The sequence below is a fragment of the Salvelinus alpinus genome, chromosome 7 (genome assembly GCF_045679555.1).
Source record: "Salvelinus alpinus chromosome 7, SLU_Salpinus.1, whole genome shotgun sequence".
Lineage (NCBI taxonomy): Eukaryota > Metazoa > Chordata > Actinopteri > Salmoniformes > Salmonidae > Salvelinus > Salvelinus alpinus.
The window spans coordinates 13,570,912-13,598,418 of NC_092092.1; the positions used below are offsets into that span (position 1 = coordinate 13,570,912).

General features: G+C 42.3%; 2 protein-coding genes across 2 annotated transcripts; one reads left to right on the plus strand and one right to left on the minus strand.

Moving 5' to 3' along the window:
* Nucleotides 1-236: 236 nt before the first annotated feature.
* Nucleotides 237-11,584, minus strand: LOC139580491 (phosphoglycerate mutase 1-like). Its single transcript, XM_071409237.1, has 4 exons — nt 11,302-11,584; nt 8,668-8,942; nt 3,185-3,365; nt 237-2,688 (listed from the first exon to the last, which is right to left on the minus strand). The coding sequence occupies exons 1-4, from the start codon at nt 11,438-11,440 to the stop codon at nt 2,519-2,521; spliced, it is 765 nt and encodes a 254-aa protein (XP_071265338.1). The 5' UTR covers nt 11,441-11,584; the 3' UTR covers nt 237-2,518.
* Nucleotides 11,585-13,279: 1,695 nt separating this feature from the next.
* LOC139580493 (phosphatidylinositol 4-kinase type 2-alpha-like) lies at nt 13,280-26,031 on the plus strand. Its single transcript, XM_071409238.1, has 9 exons — nt 13,280-13,729; nt 16,957-17,157; nt 17,390-17,521; nt 19,959-20,112; nt 20,244-20,305; nt 20,476-20,575; nt 22,273-22,406; nt 22,624-22,683; nt 23,923-26,031. The coding sequence occupies exons 1-9, from the start codon at nt 13,406-13,408 to the stop codon at nt 24,082-24,084; spliced, it is 1,329 nt and encodes a 442-aa protein (XP_071265339.1). The 5' UTR covers nt 13,280-13,405; the 3' UTR covers nt 24,085-26,031.
* Nucleotides 26,032-27,507: the final 1,476 nt, after the last annotated feature.

Consider the following 27,507-nt stretch of genomic DNA (forward strand, 5'->3'; position numbering starts at 1 on the left):
TGAGGTCCCAGTTGAATTCGGGGGTTCAGAGTTCCCAGTTGTTTTGAACGCGATATATGAGAGAGAGCTTTTCCTTTCTATCACGCCAGCTGTAAAGTCACAGTGAAGTTATGATACCTGACATTTTTGTGATGGATAAACACGTCACGTCCTGGCTGGCTGCACAGGTGTGCCATTGAGAGGCCTACTAAACCAGTGTCCTTAGATTTCTAAAATAAAAAGATACAGATCAAATACATGTTTATATTTTTCCACACATTTATTGGTTCAGCACAGGCTTCAGAAACAGTGCATTACAATGAAGTTGAACACTAATAAATAACATTTTATTCCAAAGGATTTTCCTTTCAGTCAGTAGATTGGCAACAATGTCAAAGGAGAATGTCTTGGTAACGGCTGGGGAAGGATAGAACAGGCATATCCTATAGGAATGGGTACTTGCATTGCAGTTTTCCCACTTAGAGGTGTTACAAACAGAAAAGGCAAACGTCCTCAAGTTATCCCACCAAAGTAAAATTAACACAGTAGAAATCTTTTCAGAGTAGAAGAGTGGTTCTAGCAGCAGACAGGGTTGTTAAGGTAAACGTAGAGTATGGGCCTATTCATAGGTTGTGGAATGCTCACAAAGTTGAAGATAAAAATGAAACGTATATAAAACGAATCAGCTCGCTTGGACGTGGAAGAAGCGAGTTGGTCTGTTACGTGCAATCTATTTCTATCTGCATCTAAGAATGTTTAGCCCTGAATGCCACTGGTGTAGGCTAAAGCAGAAACAGACCGACTGTGCAGGTACCAAACGTTTGATCCCACTGACAAAACAGTATCAATGGGACACACTACTCAAGAGGAAATGGGACGGAAAAACATGTTACAAACAGCAGTACATGACACATAGAAGCACCATCCAAGGCTAGGAAAGGTATTCAGTCAACTTCTGATGTTGTTTTACAGTGAATTGTAAAAATACATGACACACAGAAGCAACATCAAGGGAAGGGGGCATGGGAGAAAGAGCTATTTGGTCTCTGCCACAGCTCTTAAAAACCTCTACAGGATCAGTGTCCCTATACCGGGACAGTTGAGCTAACGTGCGCTAATGTGATTAGCATGACAGTTGTAAGTAAAAGCAAACTTTCCAGGACATAGACATGTCTTATATGGGCAGAAAACTTTAATTCTTGTTAATCTAACTGCACTGCCCAATTTACAGTAGCTATTACAGTGAAATAATACCATGCTATTGTTTGAGGAGAGTGCACAGTTATGTACTTGAAAATGTATCAATAAACCAATTAGGCATATTTGGGCAGACATTTTGAACAGCAATACAATGGTTAATTGGATCAGTCTAAAACTTTGCACATACACTGCTGCTATCTAGTGGCCAAAATCTAAATTGCACCTAGACTCCTAAGTCATATAATAAATGGCCTCTCTTGCATTTCAAAGATGAAAATAAATAAATGAAAAAGCATGTTTTTTTCTTTGTAATATCTTTCACCAGATCTAATGTATTATATTCTCCTACATTAATTTCACATTTCCACAAACTTCAAAGTGTTTCCTTTCAAATGGTATCAAGAATATGCATATCCTTGCTTCATGTCCTGAGCTACAGGCAGTTAGATTTGGGTATGCCATTTTAGGCGAAAATGTGGAAAAAAGGGTCCGATCCTTAAGAGGAGATGGACACTGTCTTCCAACTTCTAATGTGGTTGTACAGTGAATTGTGCAACCAGACAGGGCAGAGGAAAATAAATTGTGAAGAACCAGTACAACCGTGTGTGTTGTGCAAATATGAATTATTTCTCCCTTCTTGTGGTTTTAACTATTTATTCATTTGGCTATTTTTTTGTTGTTGTTTTCTTTGGATAGAAATCACATTACTGTTTACGTTTTTAAGTGCAAAAATGCTTCTATAACATCTAAATATATACTATTTTCTAGCGAAACTTGGAAGTATAATAACGCAAGACCAACTATTTTCAAATCAATGAGGCTTCATCACCACATTCGTAATCTCAGTGATCCATCGTCAAACAGGGGAAACACCTTTTTTTTGTTGGTCTTACAGAAACATTAATAAGCCAGTGGAATGATGACTGTGTGATTTGATAGTCAGTGGTCCCCATATAAGTAGCTTGGTCAATAAATATCCACTTATACTAACTTATTAGTTACTTTATAATCATTAAAAAATAAAAAATTCTATGCACAGTAGAGTTGAATATGAACACACATTCTTAGTGCCTCTGTTTCTTGGACTACATGTACAGAGTGTGTGAGAGCTCCTTTGAGAGCTGTAGTATTGCTGACCCTCTACTCCGACCCATATCCCTTTACCCCTACTCTGTGCCACATGGAGTAGAATGAAGCTTCCCACAGAGAATGATCTAGGGTCAGTTATACATGCTTCCTTCCTAATGAAAGGTTGGGAATCGGTGGGAGGCTAAAATCTGATCCTAGATAAGCGCAACTTCCTACTGCACGATACACAAAGTGCCCCCTCTCTCTCCCTCTACTTCTTGGCTTTGCCCTGGGCTGCCACGGCCTCCATAGCCTTCCTGACGGTCTCCTCATCCCCCAGGAACTGCATGGGTTTGACGGGCTTCAGGTTCTTGTCCAGCTCGTACAGGATGGGGATGCCTGTGGGCAGGTTCAGCTCCATGATTGCCTCCTCTGACATACCTGCAGGGGGCAGCACAGAGCAGGACATGGTTGATAACATGCTGTAAATGTCAATTAAAATATAATGACAAAAGAGAGTGTATACAAAAAAAAGAAGGAACACACAGATGGACACTTACACAGGAGGGTTGAGGTGCAACATATTTCAGTGTGCGATTTTTAAAAAATATCATACAATCGATATGTCCCGATTAGAATGTGTAAAACCTCAGGCCTGAAAATACGATACTACCACAGGTACTTCCTAGAAACTAATCAGGGTTCTCCAATTCCACTCCTGGGGATAATTGGTGTGTTCAGGCTTTTGTTTCAGCCCAGCACTAACACACCTGATTTGACTAATTGTGACCATGAACAGTTTATGATTTAAAAACTGGTATTCATTTTCAAAAAGATGCATTAGTACTAGGCTGTAACAAAAACCTGCACACCATGTGGCTCTCCAGAGCCAAGAGGTTAGAGATATTCACTGTTCTAAGCAGTTCCTAATACCTACCCTCGAGGTGCTTAACAATCCCCCTGAGGCTGTTGCCGTGGGCAGCAATGAGTACCCTCTTGCCCTGTTTGATCTGGGGGACAATCTCGTCGTTCCAGTAGGGCAGTGCCCGGGCGATGGTATCCTTCAGGCTCTCACAGGACGGAAGCTGCTCCTCCGACAGGTCACCATAACGACGGTCCTAAAGAAAATATAGTACGTCAACAAACTAAAAAATGCCTATCAGCAACCTGGGCCTAAAGCCTCATACAATCATATTGCTATCAAATCACATCTATAAAGCTCTTTTTACATCAGCATTGGTCATTTTAGGCTTTATTTACACAGGCAGCCCAATTATGATCTTTTACCCAATTATTGGCAGAAGAGCTGATATGATTGGTCAAAAGACCAATTAGACTGAACAAAATTATAAAACACAACATGAAAAGTGCTGGTCACATATTTAATGAGCTGAAATAAAAGATACCAGAACATTTCCATATGCACAAAAAGCTTATTTCTCTCAAAAATCTGTGCCCTTGCCCAGTCATGTGAAATCCATTGATTAGGGACCAATTTATTTATTTAAATTGAATGATTTCCTTATATGACCTGTAACCCAGTAAAATTGTTGAAAGTGTTACATTTATATTTTTGTTCAGTATAGTAAAAAAAAATATCAGAATTGGGCTGCCTGTGTAAACGCAGCCAAAGTGATTTTACAGTAACCCGGCCTCGACACCAAAGAGCAAGCAAAAGGCACATTGGCTCAGAAGAACTCCACAAAATAAATACATCTTTGTTTATTCCCTAGAGAAGGAAGAAACGTTCAACTGTCCAGCGCTTTCAGTTATGTACAGTCGTGGCCAAAAGTTGAGAAAGACACAAATATGAATTTTCACAAAGTTTGCTACTTCAGTGTCTTTAGATATTTTTGTCAGATGTTACTATGGAATACTGAAGTATGATTACAAGCCTTTCATACGTGTCAAAGGCTTTTATTGACAATTACATGTAGTTGATGCAAAGAGTCAATATTTGCAGTGTTGACCCTCCTTTTTCAAGACCTCTGCAATCCGCCCTGGCATGCTGTCAATTAACTTCTGGGCCACATCCTGACTGATGGCAGCCCATTCTTGCATAATCAATGCTTGGAGTTTGTGGGGTTTTGTTTGTCCACCCGCCTCTTGAGGATTGACCACAAGTTCTCAATGGGATTAAGGTCTGGGGAGTATCCTGGCCATGGACCCAAAATATCGATGTTTTGTTCCCCGAGCCACTTAGTTATCACTTTTTCCTTATGGCAAGGTGCACCATCATGCTGGAAAAGGCATTGTTCGTCACCAAACTGTTCCTGGATGTTTGGGAGAAGTTGCTCTCGGAGGATGTGTTGGTACCATTCTTTATTCATGGCTGTGTTCTTAGGCAAAATTGTGAGTGAGGCCACTCCCTTGGCTGAGAAGCAACCCCACACATGAAGGGTCTCAGGATGCTTTACTGTTGGCATGACACAGGACTGATGGTAGCGCTCACCTTGTCTTCTACGGACAAGCTTTTTTCCGGATACCCCAAACAATCGGAAAGGGGATTCATCAGGAAATTACTTTACCCCAGTCCTCAGCAGTCCAATCCCTGTACCTTTTGCAGAATATCAGTCTGTCCCTGATGTTTTTCCTGGAGAGAAGTGGCTTCTTTGCTTCCCTTCTTGGCACCAGGCCATCCTCCAAAAGTCTTCGCCTCACTGTGCGTGCAGATGCACTCACACCTGCCTGCTGCCATTCCTTAGCAAGCTCTGTACTGGTGGTGCCCCGATCCCGCAGCTGAATCAATTTTAGGAGACGGTCCTGGCGCTTGCTGGACTTTCTTGTGCGCCCTGAAGCCTTCTTCACAACAACTGAACCACTCTCCTTGAAGTTCTTGATGATCCGATAAATGGTTGATTTAGGTGCAATCTTACTGGCAGCAATATCCTTGCCTGTGAAGCCCTTTTTGTGCAAAGAAATTATGACGGCACGTGTTTCCTTGCAGGTAACCATGATTGACAGAGGAAGAACAATGATTCCAAGCACCACCCTCCTTTTGAAGCTTCCAGTCTGTTATTCGAACTCAATCAGCATGACAGAGTGATCTCCAACCTTGTCCTCGTCAACACTCACACCTGTGTTAAAGAGAGAATCACTGACATGATGCCAGCTGGTCCTTTTGTGGCAGGGCTGAAATGCAGTGGAAATGTTTTTGGGGGATTCAGTTCATTTGCATGGCAAAGAGGGACTTTGCAATTAATTGCAATTCAGCTGATCACTCTTCATAACATTCTGGGGTATATGCAAATTGCCATCATACAAACTGAGGCAGCAGACTTTGTGAAAATGTATATGTGTCATTCTCAAAACCTTTGGCCACGACTGTACATTGAATAAGTCAGACAAATTATTTGCTTTATCCAAATGTTTAGTCTATGAAGATCAGTTGGCCAATGCACCTGTACTCTATATCTCTGATAGTCCTACATGGCAATCTTTAACACATCATAACCACTGACCCCTGTCAATACCGATGACGCATTCACCAATCGATTCTGATCTCAGCTTAACTTTGAACTTTACCGTTTTACATCACACTCCTCTGAAATAGATTAACTCAGAGAGTTGAAACACAACACAAAAAGACCCTGTTCTATATAAGAGCACCATGAATAAAAAAATACTTCAAACATGTATGCATGTATGACCAGGCGAGGCGGAAGCCATTTTGTTTTAATGGTCAGGAGGACTAACCACCAGTATGCTTGAGGAAATGCTGCCCCTGTAGATTGTATCCAGTCCTGATCATAGCAACTTAATTTAAAGATCATTACTTCAATCAAATCGATGATTACAGTTCAACAATAAGTGCTAAGATAAAATGAAATCCTGCACACAACAGCAGCTCTCCCGGACTGGAGGTGGCCCTCCCTGCCTACCCTGGCCTGGCCTGTGGTCTTCCCAAGGGACCTGGTGGTGCAGACAGAGGGCACAGACACATAGGATGTATCCCAAATGGCACTCTATTCCTTATAGTGTGCACTACTCCTTTAGTTAAAAGTAGTGCACTATATAGAAAATAGGGTGTCATTTGGGACATGGCCATAACCTAAAACACTCTCCTCAGCATAACACACAGCCTATACTAGTATCTACTGCTGCCCCTCTGTTTAGTCACAGTAATTAGGCTTCTCCACGCTCTGATGCTGCTGGTCATTAGTAGCCTACCAAACTTTAACTGTCTGGTACTCAGCACTCTATTGCCCCTCTAATAACTCTGACATCAATGCAAATCTAATCAAACACTTCATGATTGTCCATGAGCTCATGTTGCGAAACATTTCTATAGGCTATGCAATTGCATGACAAAAAAAAAGAAGCGTTTTGATGGCCTCTATTAAAAAGAAGAGGATCCCATCAGCTTTCTATAGGCTAGTCCTACTATATTTATTTATCAACTTTCCTAATATTAGGCACTCTGCTTTGCAACAGGAGTATAGCCTACTTTGCTGGCCTGAATATGAACCATGGGGAAAGCGTCCTCCATACACAATATAAGTGCATAGATTATTATTATTTTTGGTCCATTCGAAATAAAAACGAATATCACACATATATTATTTAGTATATGTAAAGACAAAACGAAAAATTAATAGTCTGATGGGTGGCAATATTAGCCTATCATTTGTGAATGATGCCCAGCTTGTGCATTAAGGCAAGAAACAGCACATAATTGTTTTTTGTTTTTTTAGACTTTTTCAAATTAGTTGCACACCTCATGTAGCCTAGTCCATAGGCCTATATGTTTTGATACGGGTTGTACCACAACTAAAGTGGCCAAATAACTTCTTAAAATGAAGCACATTAATCCGCTATATAACCGGTGTAAAGCCTAACTGGCATACATAGGCTGCGATGGAGTTTCAAGTTTGGGGAAGATAATTGTCACCATAAAAATGCACCTTTAAATTAAAGCATTACATGCGTAATCACATTTGCAATCACTTTCAATAAGAGTTTTTTTTTTTACCGCTAATTCATTGCATTTTGGAACATTCTCGCTTGTAGCCTACTGCCGTGTGCGCATATGTGAAAAAATATCCTAATAGTTTATCAAAATGTTAAGATAAATGAACATCCTCATTGCTTTAAATGTTTTTTTGATGCGAGTTGTATTAATTTGGGATCTATCATATCCCACAACTGTCCCAGACCATGTTTGGAATATTTATTTATGGCACAGAAGGACAAGTTGACCAAAAGAATAGGACAACTTTTGTACTATGGGGGACAGTATATTGACACAGGCTAGTGTTTCGGCTGTTCGTCAGGCCGACTCATCTTGTTGGCTGATAAAAGTAGGATAAATGTGGACAGTTCTAACATCTCAATATGCACCTCAGAATTCCATAAGAGTGACGCGGGCAGTTGCGTCCCTGATGTGTCGGTCTTCATTCACTTGTAGCCTACTTCTTAGCTGAAATGCCTGTGAGAAGGACCCAATCAAGGGACGGGCATTGGCTACATCTGAGAGAACCATGTGAGTGAGAGATGCTTTGAAGCTTTGGCCGCAAAAGGCATAGATTTTTATAGGGGGCATTACAGTCACACAAGGGGGATGCCGCCGGTAAATTCGAGGCTTGGTGAGAATATTATCAAGTTCTTGTCAAATTGTGAATGAGAGACTGATGAAGTGTGGGCAGCTTGTGACTTTTTTCAAATCATCATTAGAGTCCCATCATGCAGCCTTAGAATGTATTAAACATCAAAACATATAGCCCTACGTTTGTATCACAACTCAAGTTGCATAAATATCTCTAAATGAAGCATATAGGAGGACCAGTTTCTTTGTTAACAGCTCAACACAGAATAGCTGCATGTGCGCACTTCCTTTGAAATCGTTTGGAGAAAATATCCTTTCTATTTTATTCAGCTTTGTTCAATTGTATTCTCCATACTATAAAATAATTTAAAATTATGCCACAGAATTCTAAGCAAATCTTGTCTGCTAAATAAACTAGTGTAGCCCACAGGCATATGGCTTAGCCATATCAGGGCCTAACATAAGGACAACTCAGAGTATGCTATTCTGTTCTTCTGAAAAATACAACATTTTCTTCATATCATGTTTATTTAGACCTGTGTAAAATAAATAATGGATTTATTGTGATGGTGTAGGCTATATTAAATCGATTTTTTTTTACTTTTAAAAATGTATATGTTCCAAAGGTCTGCATCAGTGGCTTGTAGGCTATTTGTGGAAGCCAGGAGATGCTAAATATGTTTCTGCTAATTAACGGTAAATTACTGTGAGACAGGCAGTTATTTGCTTGACAATCACCACCACAGCCCTAAACAAGACTGTCACTATAGGCTCTTCCCAATGTGAGTGAGCCTAAAGACAGATTAATGAATTATGTTGATGTCTGATGCCATATTAGGTCAATTCTCCCCCATGTTAGTGAGTGTGTCCCTCACCTTGCTGATGACGGTGTAGAAGTCGTGGTCCGGATCCATAGTGGGAGGAGGGATATCGAAGCTCCGCCTCCAGATCTTCACCTGAGCCTCTCCGTGCTTGGCGGCAGTCTCTGACTTATTTAATCCTGTCAGGCCACCGTAGTGGCGCTCGTTGAGGCGCCAGGTCCGGTGGACGGGAAGCCACATCTGGTCAATGCTGTCCAGACACAGCCACAGAGTGCGGATGGCCCTCTTTAGGCCTGAGGTGTAGCACACGTCAAACTCATAGCCAGCATCTGAGGAAGAGAAAGGATGTGTTCAGGGTTTGATTCAGGTTGATTTTGGTGGGTGGTTGGACTGCTATGTAAGCTACTGTATGTAAACAACATCTCTGGTCAAATTCAAATCATCAGGGTTACTAGAAGCCTAAGTTTTGGCCCAAATATGTCTAAACTTGAGTCAGAAAGCCAGATATTTCCCTAACACACTGAGTAAGGTTTGATTTCATTCATTGCATGAAGCAGCACGTCTAGAACGTCATGTTCACATCATGTTCACATTGGAAGAGCTGTGACATCAAAAGCAGTGGATGCAGGATCTCCGTTGCTCATTTGTCCATAGTAAAAGGGGGCTGAACTAATAGGCGGAGCCCCACCATAGATAGCAATACCACAGAACAAGTAATGGGTTAGTTATAAAAGTCACACACAAGTAATTTCCTAGTTCAAGTCTAGGCCGAAAATATAAGATTGTCATCTTCAACCTAGACTTGAACCAGGAAGTAGCTGGGACTTTCATAGGGTATGGAATGAGGGCATGGTCGAGGTGGAAACAATAGGTACAACCGTGGTAAAGTTGACTTGACATAGTCGCTGGACATTTGGACCTTCAAACCTCAATAGCTTGTAAACGGTTTGAGCTACAGACCTCAAGTTAGGCTCTTTATGAAGGAAAAAAGGTGTACAACATTGCACATGTCTAGCTTCCAGATTTCAATCAGAGCATCACAAAATCATGGCAAGGTTGTAGGCAGGCTGCCACAAGATCTATGTAACTAGTTAGGGACCATCAAAAAAGTGCATGATCACAATATTCAAATTCTGAACACATCACCTAGAAACTTCAAACTGTTCAGAAGGGATGGACACATGCTGCACATCCTTTGTCCTCCTCACAAAATTATTTGAATATAAAAAAATATAAAAACAGACAGTATCTAACCACATTTTCACAATCTCTCAAGATGAGAATCATATTTCTCCACTCCCGTCCCCGAGTCAAAATTTTGCTTACATTTGGTGCATAATTTTACTGCAAGACATGCTTAAATTCTTGCAGGAGTTAATATTAAGGCTATGTGAGAGGTTATAGACCTACAGTCAGTGTCCAGATTTCAGTTTACATTTAACACATCTGAACAGAAGACTATAGTTCCCTTGACTTGCCATACACCTATGTAAAGTCCCCATCCTGTGCCTGTGGAATTTGTATTGCCCCTCACAATCACACATAACTGGCACTTTTTCTGCCAGTTCCCAAAAGCATGTCAATTGGTGTGTAGGCTATTTGGCGTGAGTGTACAGTTAAGCCCTAAAGTTTAGGCTTATGCTCTAATGCCCGAAAGGTTATTATTTCAGGCTAAATGTAGCCCATAAATAACAATAATTATACATTTATAGGTTTTTATTTCATTATTTTAGGCTATATAATGTTTCTTAACTAGGCAAGTCAGTTAAAAACAAATTATTTACAATGTGTAGCCTATAAATAACAAGAATGATACATTTATAAGTTTTTATTACATTATTTTAGGCTACATGTAGCCTATAAATAACAATAAATATACATTTATGGATTTTTAAGGTGTTGTTTTATCTTTATTCAACCCGCACGCCACCCACCTGCCCCTCATCTACACAATATTGAATGACCCTAAACGGTTAGGCTACGACGGGGACTGCGGGTTGTGAGTAAACCCGCGCATCACTAATACATAGTAATGTTCAGACCGAGCATCAAGATTTTACTGAAACTCCCCCTACAGAAGACGCCTTCGTCCAATGACTCGTGTGTAGCGTAATGGAACGGAGTGTCACGCTCAAGGGATTGCATAGGATGTGCAGCAGACTGCCTACATCGTTGCTGTGAGATTTTTTTTTTTTTTAACTCGGTTGAAATCGGGAGAAAAAAAATGAAACCCTTTTTTCCTCCATAAAGAGCCTACCAGCCTGAGATCTGTAGCGCAAACCGTTCACGAGCAATTGAGGTTTGAAGGTCCGGCGAATATCGAACAATTAAACCAACTTTACCACGGTGGGTTACAGCCACCAAAACACCTCCATCCTATGTCAAAATCGATGAGGTCATCACGTGACATTGCTGGTATTGGTAACAAGTGTTTTCACAACTACCATTTCTATAGTGAATAGACATCAAATAAGATAGTTGAGTTTCCTTCAGGCAGCAAAATGGCCAACTGGGCTGGCACTACAGGCTTCCAAAATACTGTAGGGCTAGCAGCTGCGACAGATATTTCAAATAGATCATGGAAATGTACAATCAAAGTCAGTGTCTTTAGTGAGGAAACATTTTATGTGTTTGTGTCTGATATAAAGTGAGTAGCTAGCTGGTCAAATAAAAATAACAAGATTCCACCTTTCAGGGCCTGTCCTCCTCTCCTCGCCTCCCGTTCTCCAGTCTCACTCAGATCTGCGTCAAACCAGCCGCAGAATCGATTATCCTGGTTCCAGTTGCTCTCTCCGTGGCGGATCAACACCAGCTTGTACGCGGCCATAAGTGATATATTCGTTTGCGTTGATTAAGCTCTAAAAATAAGGAATAAACGGCACTGTTCAACTTGAAAATACAGCAACAGAATGGATGGACATGGACAGCTATCTTTGACGCTAGCAGATACGAGTGATGCGATTGGTTATTTTTCTCGCTCTTTGTTTTACAGCAGTCTAATAGGATCCCCCTGCGGTACTTCCTGCATATTCCTAGACCAATGAAATAGAGGACCATTTGTACATCGTTACAACACTGTATATATACATAATATGACATGTGTAATGTCTTCATTCTTTTGAAACTTCTGTGAGTGTAATGTTTACTGTTCATTTGTATTGTTTATTTCACTTTTGTAGATTATCTACCTCACTTGCTTTGGCAATGTTAACATATGTTTCCCATGCCAATAAAGTCCCATTACCTCCAATATGATTTGTATGACCTTCATAGGAAACACTGAGGGAGTTATTTTACACTGGCCCGGGTTGAACCGCGCAAAAGTCACTCAGGTCATCGGCTAAAGCGGAAGGGAGGAGCGCATTCTCAAATCTGCGCCGCTTGGTCATTTTGTCAACAAGCAGCATACAGCATCTCGTTTCCATAAAATAAATGTTCGAATTTTCTAACTATTTTTCATTGGGAAGGCAGGTAAAGCATTTTTATCAAAAGCAATCACTTTTTATGGAAAACACAGAACCCTACTAATTAGCCTACTACACATGATTAATTACGTCACTTTTGTATTGAGCGGGGCACCTGGTTTATGCCCAGAAGGCAGCCCGATTCCAAATCGAATGCAAAACACGCTGTTACGGGTGCCCGGTCGAGATTAATCGAACCCCCTCGTTGTACGTTGGATATTAGTTACCGCTGGTTCATTTAGCCATTAATGGGGAAAGAATGGGGTTTTGGGAGAAACGCCGAAAATAAGGTCTGAGTTTAACACAGCGTTAGGAAATATATGCCTACATTTTGTTCTGAGTTAATATCAGTCATGACCTTTATGACGCCTTTATGTGCTTGTTTCAATGACACGGCTAAGGGCTGTTCTTACTATGACGCAATACGGAGTGCCTGGACACAGTCCTTAGCCGTGGTATATCTGCCATATATCACAACCCCCCGAGGTGCCTTATTGCTATCATAAACTGGTTACCAACTTATACCATAGGTATGACAAAACATTTATTTTCACTGCTCGGATTAAGTTGGTGACCAGTTTATAATAGCTGGTTACAAACTTATAGAAATTGTAGTTTACAGTTATGTAAAATTTAATAAAGCTCAGTGATACTAGCAAGAGCAGTGTGCAGGTTTCTGTTTTTTTCTCATCCTATTTAACTGCTACCATGCACCTGCAACAAAGATATCTCATGTGCAAGTGCCTTTTTGAAACATATCATACCAAATGGGTGATGGACATCCACAAATGATTACATACCATAAGATATGGACTCTCCCGGATTTACATACAGAATAATATGAAATGCTCTGAGACCAGGTTGCTCTACAAAGTGACTACTACCACATTTCAGTGGAATCGAATGCAACTACTGAATTTTGACTGAAAGTGATGAAGAATTGTACATTTTATGATAGAACACTTGAGAAGTAATTTTAACTACCAGCGCCCAATCTTGCCTGATTTATCACATTCATTTGATCAGTGGGGTGATCAGAATATTGATCAGAATCATCGATTACGTTAAGCATATTTTATTTCACAGATTTCACCACACAACAAGCGTTCCCTCAGAAACGGGGCGGTACCACGAGGAGGCTGGGCAGAGGAAACGCCAATTGCAAGTCTCTATTCCGAGTGGGTGGGTCTTTATGCAGAAGATGACAGTCATGTTTTGTTTGAAAGCTTGGAATCAACAGCATCGAAAAACACCTCGTCTGATTCCCTCACCCTGGCTCCTATCTGTACATTTCCCGGCCGCTGTAATACCCGAAATCCCTCGCTGAAATGGACGAAACGAGCCCCCTCGTCTCTCCTCTCCAGGACTCCATAGATTACAACTACTGCCAGAGCGAAGCCACCGGTCCAAGAACTCCGGGTTCTGTGGTGCGAGTGTCGGCTGGGAGCCCTGGACGCAGCCGGGAGAGACAGCCGCTTTTGGTCAGGGACAGAGGGAACTCTCCGCGGGATCCACACAGGAATGAGTTTCCAGACGACCCAGAGTTTCGGGAGATCGTGAGGAAAGCAGAACAAGCCATAGAAGAAGAGATCTTTCCAGAGATCATCTGCCAAGGATCTAGTGGTAGCTACTTCGTGAAAGACTCTCAAGGGGTGAGACGGACTAGCTTCGTCCCGCAACTAGCTTTTTAAATGACCACTTATCTATACCACTTTGACTTTTTAATGTTACATGTAATCTGTTACATTAAAACAGACAAGCTACTTCTAGCTACGACTGCTAGTCTTTCGAGAGAGAAATGTACACAGACAGACTGACTGACAGATGGATGGATGTACAGACGGACTGACAGACAGACAGGCTGGGAGACTGACGGGGAGAGGATGCAATCTGTCATTTTTTTTAAACGCCCTTTGTTTTCAAGTAAGCCATATAACTCAGTCTTATGCAGCAGCACCATCACATGCTTTTGCTTACACTGTCTGTCTGCTCCATCAACCTGCTGTTGCTGATTCTAGCTCTGACAGTGTAGTGATGTCATCATGTTCTGTATTGACTTCCACCAGCTGCAGCATCTCTCTGCAGTGTTGCTTTTTGGGTGATGTGACAGTTGAGGTGAACAATTTACACATGATGGTTTCTAGCCATAGTAGACCTTGCTGTATAGTAGATACGGGATGTACTTCAACCATGCCAGGCTGGGCTCTGTGACCTGGCATCATCACAGAGCCCAGCGTCACTGGCACATTGGCAATCAGGGTGGGAAAAACCTCTGTGGGCTGCCAGCCCCACGGTGGTGTGACGCATGAAATAGAAAGAAGTTGCCCCCAGACCTTGATCTAAGGATAAGGACACTGTAAGATCCTAGACATGCCTTGGGGCAACTTCTATTAAAACCAGTGTGGTGCACAGTGCACACAGGCCCAATCTTTCAAAGGTTAGCTGACACTATCAGTTCTCAGGCCTAAGCAAATGTGCTGACGTCCCTGTATAGAAAAGGTTGAGACACTGTCATACAGGAGGCCTATTATATAAGGCAGGCTGGGAGAGAGTATTATGCTTTGTTCAGACGTTAATGTGATCTGCCGTAGACCAGTCGAGGAGCGTTTATTTTTTAACCCATAGAAAATCAATTTACTCTGTGTGTACTGTGTAGGCTGCTGTCTGTGTGAATATGTTGTAGCTTAGGAGAAGTCATGTGCTAGCAATCTGAATGGATAAAGGTAGAGCTCTCCATTTTCTCTCCAGAGGTAGGCCGAGTAATCAGCATCCCCACACTCTCTGAAGAAGATGGATACTGCATTTCCGTTCCCTAGCCTGCCTCTCTCCTTTCAATTCAACACACTCAATAAACACATTTCTGTTACTCTCCTATGGACCAGTGGCTATTAAAGGCAACAGATATAAACAGACAGGGTTGCATAGGCTGCGTTCCAGGGCATCTTTACTGTTGTCGTACCGTGTATATGTGGCGGAGGTGAGTTGGACTCACAATTTCATGAGGAGGTAATCCTCCCTGCTAGCGACTTTACAGATCTTTGTCAGCCTCGGCCCAAGAGGGAATTTTCTCTTGGTCTAATGATTATGGCGTTGGTTTTGACCAATAGACCAGGGTTCAGATCCCTGGCCGACATCCAGGTCACAGAGCCCAGCCTGGCATGGTTGAACTACATCCCGTATCTACTATACAGCAAGGTCTACTATGGCTAGAAACCATCATGTGTAAATTGCTCACCTCAACTGTCACATCACCCAAAAAGCAACACTGCAGAGAGATGCTGCAGCTGGGGGAAGTCAATACAGAACATGATGACATCACTACACTGTCAGAGCTAGAATCGGCAACAGCAGGTTGACGGAGCAGACAGTGTAAGCAAAATCATGTGCTGGTGCTGCTGCATAAGACTGAGTTATATGGCTTACTTGAAAACAAAGGGTGTTTAAAAAAGCGGGAGACCAGGGTTCAGATCCCACTCATGGCACATGCACTGCATGACCAAAACTATGTGGACACCTGCTCGTCAAACATCTAATTCCAAAATCATGGGCATTAATTATTATAAATGTAACCTTTATTTAACTAGGCAAGTCAGTTAAGAACACATTCTTATTTACAATGACGGCCTAGGAACAGTGGGTTAACTGCCTTGTTCAGGGGTAGAACAACATATTTTTACCTTGTCAGCTCTGGGATTCGATCTAACAACCTAACGGTTACTGGCTCAACGCTCTAACCACTAGGCTACCTGCCGCTATGGAGTTGGTCCCCACTTTGCTGCTATAATAGCCTCAACTCTTCCGGGAATGCGTTTCACTAGATGTTGGAACATTGCTGCAGGGACTTGCTCCCATTCAGGTCAGGGCTCTGTGCAGGCCAGTCAAGTTATTCCACACCGATCTCGACAAACCATCTCTTTATGGACCTCACTTTGTGCACGGGGGCATTGTCATGCTGGGAACAGGAAAGGGCCTTCCCCAAAATGTTGCCACAAAGTTGGAAGCGTAGAATAGTCTAAAATGGCATTGTATGCTGTAGCGTTAAGATCTCCCTTCACTGGAACTAAGGGGCCTAGCCCAAACCATTATTCCTCCTCCAAACTATACAGTCGGCACTATGCATTTGGACAGGTAGCATTCTCCTGGCCTCCACCAAACCCAGATTTGTTTGTCGGACTTCCAGATGGTGAAGCAGGATTCATCACGTGATTCAGCCAACACATTTCCACTGCTCCAGAGTCCAATGGCGGCGAGCTTTACACCACTCCAGCCGACGCTTGGCATTGCGCTTGGTGAACTTAGGCTTGTGTGCGGCTACTCGGCCATGGAAACCCATTTGATGAAGCTCCAGACTAATAATTATTGTGCCGATGTTGCTTCCAGAGCCAGTTTGGAACTTGGTAGTGGTTGTTGCAACCGAGGACAAACAATTTCTCTGTGCTACGCACTTCAGCACTCAGCGGTCCTGTTCTGCTAGCTAAGCCACATCAATGTGGTTCCAGAGATGTTAAACACTTCTCCAGGTGTTGTGAGATATGATCTTCTGGCACAGTCAGCGAGACTGCATTAAAGACGACCTGGAACGTGCCCACTACAAAGCTAGCCTCAGTCTCTGTGCTTAGCCTCCTGTGTGGCTCCCTCCACAGTCGATCATGTGAGGAAACTCAAGTTAATCCGATTGACTTTAATGGCTTGCAAAACGATTCCAATTCCAGCTTGTTAGCCCCATCCTGCAGGTTCTGCTGCACCATGAATCACCCTCTTTGATTGGCAAATGTTGTGTTATGTCACTTCCTCTGACATTACCACTCTCTCTCTCTTACTATGGGTAAAGAATATTAGTAGAGTGTAACAAGTACCAATAATAATCCCCTGTCTGTAGAACGTAATCGGTGTGTTCAAGCCTAAGAACGAGGAGCCGTATGGTCAGCTGAACCCAAAGTGGACCAAGTGGCTCCAGAAGCTGTGTTGTCCCTGTTGCTTCGGACGGGACTGTCTGGTCCTGAACCAGGGCCATCTGTCTGAGGCCGGGGCCAGTCTGGTAGACCAGAAACTACAGCTCAATATCGTGCCAAAGACCAAGGTAGGGGGGGGGGGGGTTACAGGCAGACATGCATGCATTCACGCACACACGCAGTCAGTCACACACACACACACACACACACACACACACACACACACACACACACACACACACACACACACACACACACACACACACACACACACATATAGGGTATGGACAATAAATTCTTTATCTCTCCCTCTCCCGTTCATCACTATCTCGCTCTCTCTCTCGCCTCTCTCTTCTCTAGGTGGTGTACCTGGCCAGTGATACGTTTAACTACAATGCTATAGACAGAGTCAAGTCTCGGGGAAAGAGGCTAGCTCTGGAGAAAGTTCCCAAAGTTGGACAGCGCTTCAACAGAATAGGCCTCCCTCCTAAGGTAGGTTCAACTGCCGCCTGGGGTTCAGAACCTACAACTGGGCAGTGTTCATTCGGCATGAAATGGGAGAAAGCAATCTAAAACAGCTTGAAACAGTGAGGCATTATCTGAACTTGTCCAATAAGAAACACACATTTTGTACAACGTTTAGAAATGTTTTGCAACAGTGAACACAATGCTGTCATGGTGCTTCTCTCTGCTTTAGCCAGCACTTAATGCGTCATACATGCCACATGTAGCGTTGTTGACTAATTCAACCAATCAAGGGCTTGAGGAGCAGTTGATGAGTTGAATCAGGTATGTTAGTGCTGGGTTAGAACCAAAGCCTGCAATCCCCAGGACTACAGTTGAAGAACACTGCCCTAAAGTAAATAATATGGTAACCCTTAAAGGGGCAACTTACAATTGAAACAATAACAAAGAGGGGACCCCGCCTCAGTTTTGGTAAAAAGCAGAGGGATCAGGCCTGACTAAATGTAACCACTCTAAAATGCATAATCAGAGCTATTGATGTAAAGACTGACCATCTAAGATATCACTATTATAGTTGTAAGCATGTTGAGGCTAACATTTACATTTACAATGTTGACAAACATTGGGGTAAAACAAGCTTATATTTTGGGTTCTGATGGGGTACAACAGTTGAACTAAGCTCATGAGGCATTTATACAGTACAGTGGCTTGCGTAAGTATTCATCCTCCTTGGCATTTTTTCCTATTTTGTTGCCTTACAACCTGGAATTAATTAATTTTTGGGGGATTTGTATCATTTGATTTACACAACATGCCTACCACTTTGAAGATGCAAAATATTTTTTGTGAAACAAACAAGAAATAAGACAAAAAAACTGAACTTTAACCTGCATAACTATTCACCCCCCAAAGTCAATACTTTGTAGAGCCACCTTTTGGAGCTATTACAACTGCAAGTCTCTTGAGGTATGTCTCTATAAGCTTGGCACATCTAGCCACTGTGATTTTTGCCCATTATCCAAGGCAAAACTGCTTCAGCTCCTTCAAGTTGGATGGGTATTGCTGGTGTACTGCAATCTTTAAGTCATACCACAGATTCTCAATTGGATTGAGGTCTGGGCTTTGACTAGGCCCTTCCAAGACATTTAAATGTTTCTCCTTAAACCACTCGAGTGTTGCTTTAGCAGTATGCTTAGGGTCATTGTCCTGCTGGAAGGTGAACCTCCGTCCCAGTCTCAAATCTCTAGAAGACTGAAATAGGTTTCCCTCAAGAATTTCCCTTTATTTAGCGCCATCCATCATTCCTTCAATTCTGACTAGGTTCCCAGTCCTTACTGATGGAAAAACATCCCCACAGCATGATGCTGCCACCACCATGCTTCACTGTGGGGATGGTTTTCTCGGGGTGATGAGAGGTGTTGGGTTTGCACCAGACATAGTGTTTTCCTTGATGGCCAAAAAGCTCAATTTTAGTCTCATCTGACCAGAGTACCTTCTTCCATATGTTTGGGGAGTCTCCCACATGCCTTTTGGCGAACACCAAACATGTTTGCTTATTTTTTTTATTGAAGCAATGGCTTTTTTCTAGCCAGCTCTGTGGAGTGTATGGCTTAAAGTGATCCTATGGACAGATAATCCAATCTCCGCTGTGGAGCTTTGAAGCTCCTTCAGGGTTATCCTTGGTCTCTTTGTTGCCTCTCTGATGAATGCCCTCCTTGCCTGGTCCATGAGTTTTGGTGGGAGGCCCTCTCTTGGCAGATTTGTTGTAGTGCCATATTCTCTCTGTCTTTTAATAATGGATTTAATGGTGCTCTGTGGGATGTTCAAGGTTTCAGATATATATTTTTAACCCAACGTTGATCTGTACTTCTCCACAACTTTGTCCCTGACCTGTTTTGAGAGCTCCTTGGTCTTCATGGTGCCGCTTGCTTAGTGGTGTTGCAGGATCTGGGGCCTTTCAGAACAGTTGTATATATACTGAGATCATGTGACAGATCATGTGACACTTAGATTGCACACAGGTGGACTTTATTTAACTAATTGTGTGACTTCTGAAGGTAATTGGTTGCACCAGATCGTATTTAGGGGCTTCAAATACATATGCAAGCACCACTTCTCAGTTTTAGATTTATAAGTAATATAAGTAATTTTTTTCATGTCACTTCACCAATTTGGACTATTTTGTGTATGTACATTACATGAAATCCAAATAAAAATCTATTTAAATTACAGGTTGTAATGCAACAAAATAGGAAAAACGCCAATGGGGATGAATACTTTTGCAAGGCACTGTAAGTTATATTCTTCAAGAATCAATGATTATCATTCCTTTATAAGTCCAAAAATGGATGTAGCTACTGCAGATTGCCCCTTTTTTAAAGCCTGCAGGTATAAAAATGTAGAACTTCCTATCAGCATGTATGAGCCTTTGTCTTATAATAATCAATTTTCCTCCATGGCTCAGGTGGGATCATTCCAGTTGTTTGTGGAGGGCTACAAAGACGCAGACTATTGGCTAAAGCGGTTTGAGGCAGAGCCTCTTCCAGAGAACACCAATCGGCAGCTGCAGCTTCAGTTCGAGAGACTGGTGGTCCTCGACTATATAATCAGGAACACAGGTGTGTGCAAGAAACAGAGAAACTAGTGTTTCTGTATTTCATCGTCAGGAACACCGGTATGTGTGTGTGGAAGGGAGGATGAATAACTGAATTAGATGCATTGTAGCTTGATGCTGTGTTGATGCTTGCAGATCGGGGGAATGACAACTGGCTGTTAAAATACGACTGTCCAATGGACACAGAAAAGAACCGGGTGAGTAGACTTACAAAATACAATTTTAAACGTATGATTTAGACTTGTAGCGTTAGTTTTATAGGAGTTATTAAAGAAAGTGTGAAACTGGAATGTCACATTCTTATTGTCGCTCTCTCCCCCTGTGTGTGTGTGTGTGTGTGTGTGTGTGTGTGTGTGTGTGTGTGTAGGAGACAGACTGGGTGATGGTAAAAGAGCCTATTATCAGACTGGCAGCCATAGACAATGGTCTTGCCTTCCCAATCAAACACCCTGACTCCTGGAGAGCCTGTGAGTGTCTCTCACACACATACGTGTGTGTGTTGAAGTCGGAAGTTTACATACACTTAGGTTGGAGTCATTAAAACTCGTTTTTCAACCACTCCACACATTTCTTGTTAACTAACTACAGTTTTGGCAAGTCGGTCAGGACATCTACTTTGTGCATGACACAAGTAATTTTTCCAACAATTGTTTCATACAGATTATTTCACTTATAATTCACTATCACAATTCCAGTGGGTCAGAAGTTTACATACACTAAGTTGACTGTGCCTTATAACAGCTTGGAAAATTCCAGAAAATTATGTCATGGCTTTAGAAGCTTCTGATAGGCTAATTGACAACATTTGAGTCAATTGGAGGTGTACCTGTGGATGTATTTCAAGGCCTACCTTCAAACTCAGTGCCTCTTTGCTTGACATCATGGGAAAATCAAAAGAAATCAGCCAAGACCTCAGAAAACAATTGTAGACCTCCACAAGTCTGGTTCATCCTTGGGAGCAATTTCCAAACACCTGAAGGTACCACGTTCATCTGTACAAACAATAGTACGCAAATATAAACACAATGGGACCACGTAGCCGTCATACCGCTCAGGAAGGAGATGCCTTCTGTCTCCTAGAGATGAACGCGCTTTGGTGCGGAAAGTGCAAATCAATCCCAGAACAACAGCAAAGGAACTTGTGAAGATGCTGGAGGAAACAGGTACCAAAGTATTTATATCCACAGTAAAATGTGTCCTATATCGACATAGGCTGCTCAGCAAGGAAGCCACTGCTCCAAAACCACCATTAAAAACTCCAGGCTACAGTTTGCAATTGCACATGGGGACAAAGATCATACTTTTTGGAGAAATGTTCTCTGGTCTGATGAAACAAAAATAGAACTGTTTGGCCATAATGGCCATCGTTATGTTTGGAGGAAAAAGGGGAGGCTTGCAAGCCGATGAACACCATCCCAACCGTGAAGCACGGGGGTGGCAGCATCATGTTGGGGGTGCTTTGCTGCAGGAGAGACTGGTGCACTTCACAAAATAGATGGCATCATGAGGCAGGAAAATTATGTGGAAATATTGAAGCAACATCTCAAGACATCAGTCAGGAAGTTAAAGCTTGGTCGCAAATGGGTCTTCCAGATGGACAATGACCCCAAACATACTTCCAAAGTTGTGGCAAAATGGCTTAAGGACAACAAAGTCAAGGTATTGGAGTGGCCATCACAAACCCCTGACCTCAAACCCATAGAAAATTTGTGGGCAGAACTGAAAAAACATGTGCGAGCAAGGAGGCCTACAAACCTGACTCAGTTACACCATCTCTGTCAGGAGGAATGGGCCACAATTCACCCAACTTGTGGGAAGGTTGTGGAAGGCTACACGAAATGCTTGACCTAAGTTAAACAATTTAAAGGCGACACACTCAATAAGTATTTAGTATCGTGTAAACCTCTGACCCACTGGGAATGTGATGAAAGAAATAAAAGCTGAAATAAATCATTCTCTCTACTATTATTCTGACCTTTCACATTCTTAAAATAAAGTGGTGATCCTAACTGACCTAAGACAGGGAATTTGTACTAGGAATAAATGTCAGGAATTGTAAAAAAATATATATATATTTTTAAATGCATTTGGCTAAGGTGTATGTAAACTTCCGACTTCAACTGTATGAGAGGAACCCACACTACTTCATTCCTCTTCTCTGTAGATCCATTCTACTGGGCGTGGTTATCTCAGGCTAAGGTTCCTTTCTCTGAGGAGATTAGGGACCTGGTTCTGCCAAAACTGATCGACCCCACCTTCATCAAAGACCTGGAGGAAGACCTCTACCAACTCTTTAAGGTTAGCAGGGGGTTTAATTTGCCTGGCCCCAGATCTGTTTGTGCTGTCCATAAGAGTTGGCAGAAATACAAACAGATCTGGGGCCAAGGTTTTCATGGCCTTGATGTCACTTGACGTCACAACAAAGTTCTACTCTACTCCATTCTGTCCTCCTCACAACACTTCTTGCATCATGCCAGCGTTATTAAAGTGACGTCTTGTCCTGTGTTCTCTACAGAAGGATCCAGGCTTTGACAGAGCACAGTTCCACAAACAGATAGCTGTGATGAGAGGACAGGTGAGTTGGTGGGGGAATACCTAGACATCTGAACAGTGTCAGTATTTGTCATTGGCCTCCTACTCAAATCAAATCGTGTTGGTCACATACACATATTTAGCAGATGTTATTGTGGGTGTAGCGATATGCTTGTGTTCCTAGCGCCAACAGTGCAGTAGTATCTAACAATTCACAACAATACACACAAATCTAAAAGTAAAAAAATGGAATTAGGAAATATATAAATATTAGGACGAGCAATGTCGGAGTGGCATCGACTAAAATACAGTAGAATAGAATACAGTATATACATATGAAATGAAGAAAACATTGTGTAAACATTATTAAAGTGACTAGTGTTCCATGTATATAGGGCAGCAGCCTCTAGGGTGCAGGGTTGAGTAACCGGTGGTAGTCGGCTAGTGATAGCTATTTAACAGTCTGATGGCCTTGAGATCACTATGGTGTTGAAGGCAGAGCTATAGTCAATGAACAGCATTCTTACATAGGTATTCCTCTTGTCCAGATGGGATTGTGTAGTGTGATGGTGATTGCATCGTCTGTGGATCTATTGGGGCGGTATGCAAATTACAGTGGGTCTAGGGTTTCAGGTAGATGTGATATGATCCTTAAATAGCCTCTCAAAGCACTTCATGATGACAGAAGTGAGTGCTACAGGGCAATAGTCATTTAGTTCAGTTACCTTTGCTTTCTTGGGTACAGGAACAATGGTGGACATCTTGAAGCAAGTGGGGACAACAGACTGGGACAGGGAGAGATTGAATATGTCCATAAACACTCCAGACAGCTGGTCTACACATGCTCTGAGGACGCGGCTAGGGATGCCGTCTGGGCCGGCAGCCTTGCAAGGGTTAACACGATTAAGTCTTACTCATGTCGGCCATGGAGAACGAGAGCCCACAGTCCTGGGGTGAGCCGCGTCGGTGGCACTGTGTTATCCTCAGTGGGCAAAGAAAGTGTTTAGCTTGTCCCGGGAGCAAGACGCCGGTGTCCGCGACGTGGCTGGTTATCCTTTTGTAGTCCGTGATTGTCTGTAGACCCTGCCACACACGTCTCGTGTCTGAACCGTTGAGTTGCGACTCCACTTTCTCTGTACTGACGTTTTGCCTGTTACACTAAGTGTGTGATGCTGAAGCTGTGTTTCTGTCACCAGATCTTGATTATGTAAATGTTTCTGTGTGTGTTTGCCTCCATCTGTTTGTGTAAACCTGTGCTGAAGCTCCGTATGTCTACCACCAGATCTTGAACCTGAGCCAGGCCCTGAAGGAGCATAAGACCCCCCTACAACTGGTCCAGATGCCCCCAGTCATAGTGGAGACAGCCAGAGCACCACAGAGAGCCAATAGTGAGTCCTACACACAGAGCTTCCAGAGCAGGAAACCCTTCTTTACCTGGTGGTAGAGGAGGATGCCAAGTAGAAGAGGAGGTAAGAGGGGGAGAGACTCGAGATGGAGGAAGACTGTATAGCACTGGAGCAGAAAGAGAGGATAGTGAGAAGCGAGACAGATGAAGAGGGAAGAGTAGGGAGGAAGAATGGACCAGATTGAGAGACTGCAGAGGAGGAAGAAGAGCACTGTTCAAAAACCTCTGCCTTCAGTTTCATCAGCCAATAAAGCTCTTCCCTGCTCATAGCCAATAGGAAGCCAGATATGTTTATACCTTCCCTGGACCCCATCAGACACAGTTGTGCTGTGACTACAGACATAAGAGAGAGAGAGTAGTGTCAACATTCTGTGTCTTACAAATGATATTTTTAAATAAATATAAAGGGGTAAAGAATGTTATGTTAAGACAGTTGGGTAGCCCTGCACTGGTAGTTGGCTGAAAGAGATGATTATAAAGACCCAAAACTGTGAAAGACTCCCACTGTGGCAGAGGTTAGGTTCCCATTGCCAACTGATGGTTGTATTTATTGTAGCGTTCTCCTTCAGTGACTAGTTAATACTTTTTTTTTTTTTACTATCATTACAAAATGTCTAAATATGGTAGTCCAATCAAATTCAAGTGCACAGAATATCTTTTTACCTAAGGTTAAACATTTTAGCCCCAATTGGTCACTTTCCTTACCAAGTTACAGCCTTCTAGCATCTCTTATGGCCACTGAAGCATGACATTACCATGAACAGTATGGCCTGTAGCTAGCAAGTAGAGAAGAAGTCAAGTGTCCTGATATTTGTAGCTATAATCTTTATGGTCTGTTAGGGTTGCAACATTCCAGTAACTTTCTCAAAGTTCCTAGGTTTTTCAGAAATCGTGGTTGGAAAATTACGGATTTCCTGCTGTTACGCTTCTGATTCCAGGAGTCTTCCAACCAGAAAATCTAGGAATGTTGTGAAAGTTACTGTAATTTTGCAATCCTATGGTGATATGTATGCATGTATGCTGCGGTCAGACATTCAGCATTTTGGGTCTTATTTGAATGAGTGTCTTCCTTTGACCCAGAAGAGCCTGACCACAGGAGGTTGGTGGCACCTTAATTGGGGAGGGCGGGCTGGTGGTAATGGCCGGAGCGGAATCAGTAGAATGGTATCAAATACTTCTGAAACATAGTTCCCAGGCGCCATTCCATTTACTCCATTCCAGCCATTATTATGAGCTGTCCTCCCCTCGGCAGCCTCCACTGAGCCTGACTGAAGTAGCCTGGTTAAACCAGAATGAACATAGCGCTCACCATTGTTTCACTTCATGAGTGCAGTGTTAAATATGGGTTAACCAGGCTATGACAGAAGGGCCACTTTACAGGTGGTACTAACTACTCATACTGAGATTGAAGTTTGTACTGCAGATTGAACTGGGCCATTTTCATTATGGCACACCGTGGGAAAATGTTTTGCAACAGAAAACAAAAATAAGCATGTGTTATTGGACAAGGCCAGATGGTACCTTCTGATTTCACTCCTTTTTGGACACTTTTCTTTCATTTTGTGCCTACTGAACATTAACCAGGTAACCGTGATTGTTGTGTTACGGGCATCTGCATGTGAGCAGCCCTGTGGCGCCACCTATGGGACGACTGCAATGTACTGTCTCAGAAACGCACATTGCCTGTTTCCTCACATCTTGTTTATGTAAATGTACATTTCCTGCTGTAGTAACCAAACTGATGTATTGTATTGACAATGCACAGGAGGTTGGTGGCAACTTAATTGGAGGGGCTCGTGGTAATGGATGGAGCGGAATGGGTGGAATGGTATCAAATACATGGTTTCCATGTGTTTGATGCCATTTCATTTACTCCGTTCCAGCCATTATGAGCTGTCCTCCCCTCCGCAGCCTCCACTGATACGATTTGTACTGTATGTAATGTATTAAAGAATGAAATGCATAAAGAATTGTACTATTCCATTATCAAGGTTTCTTGTACTTTTCTTGTCTCATACGTTGCATCCTGATTTTCTACCCTTCTCCCAAAGTGTGCACTTGCACACTTTTCTAACACGATTTAGCAATCGTGGAAACTCAATCCAGCCCATGCTTACACCAATCACATGTTTTTAAATCCATGACCGGGAGTGTCCAATTGCTGAATTCTAGAGCGGGAGGAGAATTGGGAGGCAGACTTGGTTTATTTATTTGAAAGGAATATTGATAAAATCAGGTCATTATTATGCATCGACTTCATCTTAGCCTACTATTTCCAGGTAAACACCAGATAAAAAGGCAGGCAGATAAATAAAGCGTTACCTTTTCGGTCTGCTGGTGTATGTCATTACACAGTTCAGTCGTGGACACTTGTGGCGGGCGAGCCACAGAAGAGTTCTGTTATTCTCTGTCTCATTTTAACACGATCTGAAAGTTTTATAGAGAACCAAGGAGTTGTTTGATTTTTTTTTATATATAATTTTTTTAACTTTTTTTTTTTTTACTGAAGATTGTGTTTGTTTCATATGATTGTGTTTAGCTTTTTGTGTTGTTTTTCATGTATAGTGTAATTAATGTGTATATGGTTGTGTAATTCGTGTGTGTGTATATAGACGGGTATAGTGTAATTGTTGATGTGTTCATGCAGGGCTCATCTGTGAAAGAGACCATGGTTAAAAATGTAAAAATCAGTATGACTGTGCAGCTGAGCTAGCTGGCTTCTGATGCCGTTGGTTTCTGAGTAGAAACTGGTCTAAAATGTCAAGCGACACAAGCTCTACTGAGAGCCTGTGTGTGTACAAAAGGGGGAAACAGCAGCTCTACTGAGAGCCTGTGTGTGTACAAAAGAGGGAAAGAGCAGCTCTACCTAGAAAGTCTAAATGTTGACTTTCTTCTAAATCTCTCCTTTCCAGTTGAAATCAACTCATTTTCCTTTACTTTCTTTCTGTTGATGCACCTTGACATTTATGGTTTAAGGTTTGGTACGTGATGCTCATATGCAGTGCGGAAGAGTCACATGAGACAACGAGTGTTTGGAACAACAGAGGCCATCAAATCTCCAGTTCCCTATCTTGTAGATCCAGTTTAAAATCAAATTGTATTAGTCACATGCGCCGAATACAACAGGTGTAGACCTTACAGTGAAATGCTTACCTACGAGCTCCTAACCAACAATGCAGTTAAAAAAACAACATAAGAATAAGAGATAAAAGTAACAAGTAATTAAAGAGTAGCAGTAAAATAACAATAGCAAGACTATATACAGGGGGGTACCGATACAGAGTCAATGTGCGGGGGCACCGGTAAGTTGAGGTAGTGTGTACATGTAGGTAGAGTTATTGAAGTGACTATGCATAGATGACGACAGAGAGTAGCAGTGGTGTAAAGAGGGGTGGGGGTGGGGCACAGCAAATAGTCTGGGTAGCCATTTGATTAGATGTTCAGGAGTCTTATGGCTTGGGG

Bases quoted from the DNA above. Each gene is read 5' to 3' on its own strand.
- LOC139580491 (XM_071409237.1), bottom strand. From the start codon at position 11,440: ATGGCCGCGTACAAGCTGGTGTTGATCCGCCACGGAGAGAGCAACTGG. The intron at 8,943-11,301 runs GTGGAATCTTGT...TCTCTTCCTCAG, and splicing joins AGGAGGACAGGCCCTGAAAG to ATGCTGGCTATGAGTTTGAC. The intron at 2,689-3,184 runs GTAGGTATTAGG...TGCCCCCTGCAG, and splicing joins GATTGTTAAGCACCTCGAGG to GTATGTCAGAGGAGGCAATC.
- LOC139580493 (XM_071409238.1), top strand. From the start codon at position 13,406: ATGGACGAAACGAGCCCCCTCGTCTCTCCTCTCCAGGACTCCATAGAT. The intron at 20,306-20,475 runs GTGAGTAGACTT...GTGTGTGTGTAG, and splicing joins TGGACACAGAAAAGAACCGG to GAGACAGACTGGGTGATGGT. The intron at 22,407-22,623 runs GTTAGCAGGGGG...TGTTCTCTACAG, and splicing joins ACCTCTACCAACTCTTTAAG to AAGGATCCAGGCTTTGACAG.